Below are 6,672 nucleotides of genomic sequence, written 5' to 3' on the forward strand. Positions count from 1 at the left end.
CTTAAATTTATCCAGTTCTTCAGCTCATGATTTTGGTTTTTATCCTTTTTCTCACCCTCCTTTTTTTTTTTTTTTTTTTTTAAAGAAATCAGTACTATTACTCAATTTCTTAGTGGCATCTTGAAGATCAAATGACTTGTAAGCATCTTCAGATCTTCCAAAAAAACCCTTCTATTTGTTGTTAATAACTATTTCATATGGCCCTGATTTTTAACTGCTCACACTTTTTAATCATCCTACTACCTATGGAATTTCAGGAAATTCAGCATAATGGCTAGTCTTTATATTAACTTCATGCAACTTTTCATTTATGAAATGACCTCTTTCCTCTCTACTTGGCTTCCCCTTACTTCCCCAGTATTTAAAACAGTAAATCCTTGTTCACCTTTAATCAGTATTAACTCATTTCTGCTGCCTTTACCAGAAGCTTACAATACACACCTGCTTCCCACCTTTCAGATATTCTCTGCAGAACTGAGACTTAAACTTATTTTACCTTACACTTATTCCTTTCACATAATTTCTCTTAATGCAGATAAATACCTTTTCAAAGTAATCTGATTTTTAATTCATTTAGGCATACTTCATTTGCACAATTAGCTTAGAAACTCCCCAAGAACCGACGAAGACCCGCAACAGAAATAAATGTATTACTAATACTCACACAAAAACCAATAGAACCTTACACTAACACAGGAGGTCACATCAGCTCAATTCTTTGTAGGACTGTAACCTAATCAACCATTACATAAAACACAGGCTGTATCTCATGCTAACTTCCTTTTCACCTACTGTATGTTTATCAACTAACAAAAATATAAAAGCATGCCCATATTACTGATATTTACATGTATTACCCCATATTAAAATATTGTCATTAACATTATAAAATAATCTTTAGAAAAGCATTTAGAAAATGCTTTACTAATTCACCTCAATTGAGATGAAACATTTAATTTGCACTACATCCAACAGAATCACACTCTCTGATGCTGTAGAGACTTACAAAACTACATTAACAAGTACAGTCTATCAATGGTTATCGGCATTGTGGCTTTTGACTGCTCACTAAGAACCACAGTGCATAAATTACTCCACCTGTCAGACAGCTCAAAGCAACATAGGCACAAAGTTTGAATGGTTCAGACTTTCCCTATTATAAATAACTTTTTCCAGTGAGAGAAAAGAGAGGGCGGTGCATGGGAGAAGGGGTACATGGGACTGTCTATCATGCATTCAATTATCACCTATCATAAAGCCTATCAGAATTTTAAACGATTCACATCTTTAATGAAGCTTACATACATGCCCAAAGACACTCAGCAAAAAAATCCACAACAGTCAAAATGAAAGTTACTTAAACAAAAAAGACACACCTCAACTGCCTAGAAAAACCATAATCCTATAACTGTTTTGCAAAACATACAGTTTGATCAAGCCAACAGAACTACTGACATCACACAAATAATTCAACTTTCTAAATTATTTACACAGTAATTTTAAGACAAAATGACAGCATTATTAGGGATAACACAGCAAAATTAGAAAGTGGTCCATGTAGCTTGAGCTCTTATCTCAGTGAACACAGTATGCCAGGTGTTTCATAGAAAGAGGCAACTTTCATCGCAAACCATCACAAATCCAAATCTGCAAATGTATTCATGTAGGTGCACACCATTGAATCCCTCTGAATTCAACAGGCCCCATCTGTCATGCAGATCCCTCAGTTTACAGGACACACAACATACGATTGGATAAAAATTTATATAAAAGTTGATAGGCCTCAATTTGTTTGGCTTTGTTTACAAAGTCATTACAATAGTGAGGCCAAGATTACAGTCATACTTGAGACTCAAGAGGAACATTTTTTTTCCAAGGGTAATTGCTCAGCAGCTAATGAAAATCTAACCCTGTAAGAAACCTCAGGTTATGTTCCTCAACACAGAAAAACAAGACCCTTCTTACAAATTGATCATTAGAGCACTTTTTCTTTCCCTGTAACAAAATGCACCCCCTACAACTTTCTAAGTTAAAAGCTATATGAATGTTAACCTAGCAGTCATACATGCATATATACAGTCTTATTACTGCACATGTAAGGAGGTGGACTCAGCTGGGAAACAGCTGACATCAAACTTTGATTATGTGAGGAGCAACAGTGAGTAAAGCAGTAATTTAGAAAAAACAAAACCCCAAAACAACCACTAGAAACTAATCCACCCCAAAACCAACAACCTCGACAACTTATATCAGAATGACCTAAGTAAATCACAGAGATTATGATAAAACAGTCATTTTTAAAGATTCTTCATCTTAATTGTTTATCAACTTTTTTCTAAATTCCAAATAAGAAAACTTTCAATTATTTGTATGTAATCATTTATATTTTCAGCAACCATGTTTTAAATAATGTCAATACCAGCATGCTAATAATAAAAATATTTTTGTATATCTGATTCTAAATTAAAAAGTAGTATCCTATTAAAAATTAATAGATATTAGAAGGCTAACATTGTTTGTGTTAACTGTCACAACTTAAAAATGCTTTTAAAATACAGATGAAAACACAAATGACATACAACCTCTTACTCCAAAAAGTCAGGCCATTCAAACACTTATAAAATATGGAAATAAAAAGGAAAGGCTAAACCCCAAAAAACTAGCATTTTGCAAATTATATGTAAAATCTAGTCAAGTAATAGACTACACAGTCCAAGAGAAAAACTCCAGAAGCAAAAAAAATGCTTTCGAAGAACTGAAAAATCTTCAGCAACACTATCTCAATACTATGTAGTAGGAGGGAAAAAAAAAAAAAAAAAAAAGAAAAAAAAAACCCAACATAACCCACACAACAGAGTAGGACATCCTAAAGTGAGCTTCCTTCTTCATTCCTAGGCTTGCTAGCAATCATAAACTTTGCTAAAGCCATTAACAATGGTAATTTCTTTTCTTATTCTGGATCTTAAAGCAATCATATGTCACCACCAAAAAAAAGAAAAATTCAGTAACTACAGATATCTAAGGTTTTCCAGACATCATTGTAACTCAGTAACTGCTCCACTATGCTATGAACTCTACAGCTTCAAGCTGGAAGTCAATCTAGGACAACCAATAGAAAGTGCACCTGTACAATTACTGCATTTCCTAATTCAGAAGGCCAAACTAGAGACAGATAAAGCCTGTGTATACTCAGATCACCAAAACAGAAATCCAAAAGCCCATACACCTTTTGTACATATTTCACATCTATATAATCATCAATTGCAATGAAAATTATAATTTATACAATTCAGAAACAAATAAATACATTCCTTAATGTACATAAAACCTTACTCTACATGAAATACAATTGTATATACAGAGCATCTAAAAACACTATGTACACAATAATTTGAAAATCTTTCACACAAGGAATAATCATCCAAAGTTAATAAAAATTATTTTTTTCTTTAAAAGTCTTCTATCAACTGAACAGTACCAGACACAGTAATTTAAAATATTCAATATGAACTCCATGCTACAATAAAAAAAATAATCTGCATCACAAGAAATAACCTGTATCATTTCAAGGAATGTAATCTATATTTACAAACTGCAGAAATCTACTATTTTTCAAGTGGTAGAAAAAATTATTTCGCTCTTTGCACTCTAAAATGAAAAATAATGTATGCTGCTAGTAACTGATAACAATAATTTATCCAAACAGTCTACCTTCCTGCAGACGCATTTTCATTCAATGTTTGACCCCACTGAGTAGTAAACAAGTTTACGTGTATCAACACATTTCAGTGCTCCAAAAATTAAGCTAAGTTTCTGTAACTAGTCCTTTAGTACCGCAGTTCTGTAGCAATCAATGAAAATGGCTCTGACATACATTGTTTATATACTTGGGATCCCTTCAAAGTTTAAGTCTTGCAGATGTAAAATACAAATAAAATAACTACAAAACAGAACTAGCCTTAACTGATCACTGCACCAGACCAGTAAGGAATTACAAGTTCTTTCTGCTTTATTTTATAGCATTTTAAGAGTAGGGCTATTTTTACTATTGCACACACTGAAAACCAAATATAATCCCACACTCAAAAATACTACTGCAACAGCTTGATAGCACTCACCGCAAGTAATACTGTTTTAGAGCGAAGGCAGCGTTAGAACAACTTCTGGGAAAGTTAAACTCCTCTACAATTTCTCCCCACTGATTCTTCTCTGATACCTGTCAAAAACAACACACAGGCCGAGATACACAACGTACACATAAACACGTCGTTGACAGCGAACATCACAAAAAAACCCCAAGCTGCCATGAAGCAAATAGGTAAATATATAAGAAGAAATAAACACGAATGTATGCGGGATTTAGGACTATATATTTTACTGACAGTCGGTAGTATTTCCCCTTCGGCAATAATCCCGCTTCTCACCGGTATTTTATTTATTTTTTAATATATACTTTTTTTTCCCCGGGGGGGGGGGGGGGGGGGGGAAGGGGGGGGGCGGACGACGACGGCCGGGGGTGGTGGTGGTGTCCTGCATTGTTTTGGGGTTTGTTTGTTTTTGTTTTTACTGCCTGGACAATAACCAATCGGGAGTCCCTCTGTCGCCCCCTTTTAAATCCTAACGCGGTCCGTTAAAAACCCAAAGAAGTTTAAAATAATGCAGGGAAGTCTTGGCGGGGGCGCCCCCTGGCCTCCGGGGCGCGGGGGCGCCGTCCCGGGGGGTCCCCCCAAGACAGATCCACAGACACAGAGAGGCCTTTCTTTTGAGGCCTACATTTCTGTCCCTAGCCTTGAAGCCTAAAGATGGCTATTTGATTACACACCGTCTTGGGTGCCCCTTTTGTTATTTTTCTCCGGGAAGGGCTCGGAGGGCAGCGCCCGGCCCCCCCCGGCTGCGAGGATCGTTTCCTAGCCCATGCTCCGTGCCGATTATCGATGTTAAACATGCCCGCTAATTTTGAGTTGCACTAAAACTGCACTCAGACTCTCTCCTCTCCGTCTCTCTCTCTGTGAGGGAGAGACACACACAGAGCTGCCACCACAAGCGAAAGAAACTGCCTCTCGCCGACCGGAGCTCCCTGCTCCCTCCTCGCCTTCTCCCGGGGAAGGGGGGCAGGGGCGAGGGGCTCCGGCGGAGGCGGGGGAGGCACGAGCGGGGTGTGCGCCGTACCCCCGGATCCCCCTTCATCCCTTCACCGACAAGGCCAAGCCACCAACCTGCCTGCCTGCTCGCTTCCTTCTTCCACCCCCCACCTTCTCTAACCGGCTTTAAATAGGACGGTTCCTGGCCACCCCGGCTCCCCCCGCCGCCCCCGGGGGTCAGAGGAGACTTTTGGGAAGAGGTTAGTGGGAGGGAAACCCAAATTAAAACTTCCACTCACCTTCCCAAATCCGCCTAAAGTGGTGACTCTGGTGTAGAGAGCGTGAAGATCCAGCTCCTTCCCACCCACCACGGGGATCTTCTTAAAAGGAGACCTGCCAAAGGAGATACACACAAAACACCACAACTTGTCAGCTCTGCCCCCTTTTCTCCCCTCGCTGGGGCTGCCGTGTCCTTCAGGGAAGGGGCTGGAAGTTGGATCTGGTCGGTTTAAAAGCCTCCCCCCCTCCCGTTCCATCTCCCCATTTTCCTCACCCTCTGCTGTGGTGAAACTGCCGCAGCTCGTCCAGGAAAGCGAGTCCCTTTCTCCGCTGGTCTGCGTGGTTTTTACCCGTCGAATTTGCCATTTTTGTATTAAAAAAGGTTCTCGTAAAAAAAAAAAAATCCAATTAAAAAAAAAAAACGGCCGACAACAACAACAACAATCCCCGGCTCCTCCTTGTCTTCAAGAGACCCAGGTGCCCGTGCTCGGCCGGGGATCAGCCATGGAGAGGGGCTTGTTTAAAAAAAAGTTTAAAAGGAATAAGGGAGCCCAGAGAGTGTGGTAATTGCGAGTCCTGTCTCCACACAACACACAGGCAAAGAGACAGGGAGGGAGAGGGGCACCTCTCAGTAATTCCTCCTCCCGCTGCTGCTGCCTCTCTCAGCACCACAAACCCAACCGATCCAGCCTGCACATGAGACTCAACATGGTGCTGCTGGATCACACAATGAATTGGGTTACTGTTGTGGTGGGGTGGGGGGGGAGCCGGAGTGAGGTATTGACAGTGTGTGTGTGTTACAGCCGCGGCTCCATGCGATCTCCCTCTCCCTCGCTCGCTCGCTCCCTCGCTCGCTCTCTCACACACACACACTGTACAGCTACGGCAGCGGCGGCGGCGGCGGTGGCGGCGGCAGCGGGATTCACTTCTCTTCTCTCTCAGACAAAAAGATCTGAGGCCGCCGTGCTTCTGCCTGGACGAGAGCGCAACACAGCGGACCCCGGAGGCCGGTCCCGGTACTGCAAAAGGCAGCTCTAAAGGCAAAAGCCAGCACAGCCCCAGCAAGCAGTTCCTGGCGGGGAACAATAGGCTCCTCTCGCCGCTAAGGGCTCATCTGCAATGTGCCGCAAACTTCACACAAAGCCGGGCGGAAAGAGGCGAGGGAGAAGGAGAAGAGGGGAGGAAAAAAACGGCTACTACCGGTTGTTCCGGGGCTAGGGGCCGGGGAAAGGGCCCTCCCTTGCCAGGCTCGCACCGATCGGCCTCTCTCTGCTGGCTGACGGCGCCGGGGGGGGGGGGGGGGGGGGGGGGG

General features: G+C 41.7%; 1 protein-coding gene across 1 annotated transcript in view; it reads right to left on the minus strand.

Annotated features, from left to right (window-relative positions):
• The window catches only part of ARID2 (AT-rich interaction domain 2), a 105,154-nt gene extending 98,541 nt beyond the window's left edge, over positions 1 to 6,613 (minus strand). Inside the window, exons 1-3 of the mRNA XM_037387396.1 lie at positions 5,635 to 6,613; positions 5,381 to 5,474; positions 4,119 to 4,216 (exon numbers count right to left, since the gene is read on the minus strand). Of these exons, the coding sequence (XP_037243293.1) occupies positions 4,119 to 4,216; positions 5,381 to 5,474; positions 5,635 to 5,726 (284 nt within the window). The 5' untranslated portion in view covers positions 5,727 to 6,613. The remainder of the gene's footprint in view (positions 1 to 4,118; positions 4,217 to 5,380; positions 5,475 to 5,634) is intronic.
• Positions 6,614 to 6,672: the final 59 nt, after the last annotated feature.

This window comes from Falco rusticolus, chromosome 5 (assembly GCF_015220075.1).
Source record: "Falco rusticolus isolate bFalRus1 chromosome 5, bFalRus1.pri, whole genome shotgun sequence".
Lineage (NCBI taxonomy): Eukaryota > Metazoa > Chordata > Aves > Falconiformes > Falconidae > Falco > Falco rusticolus.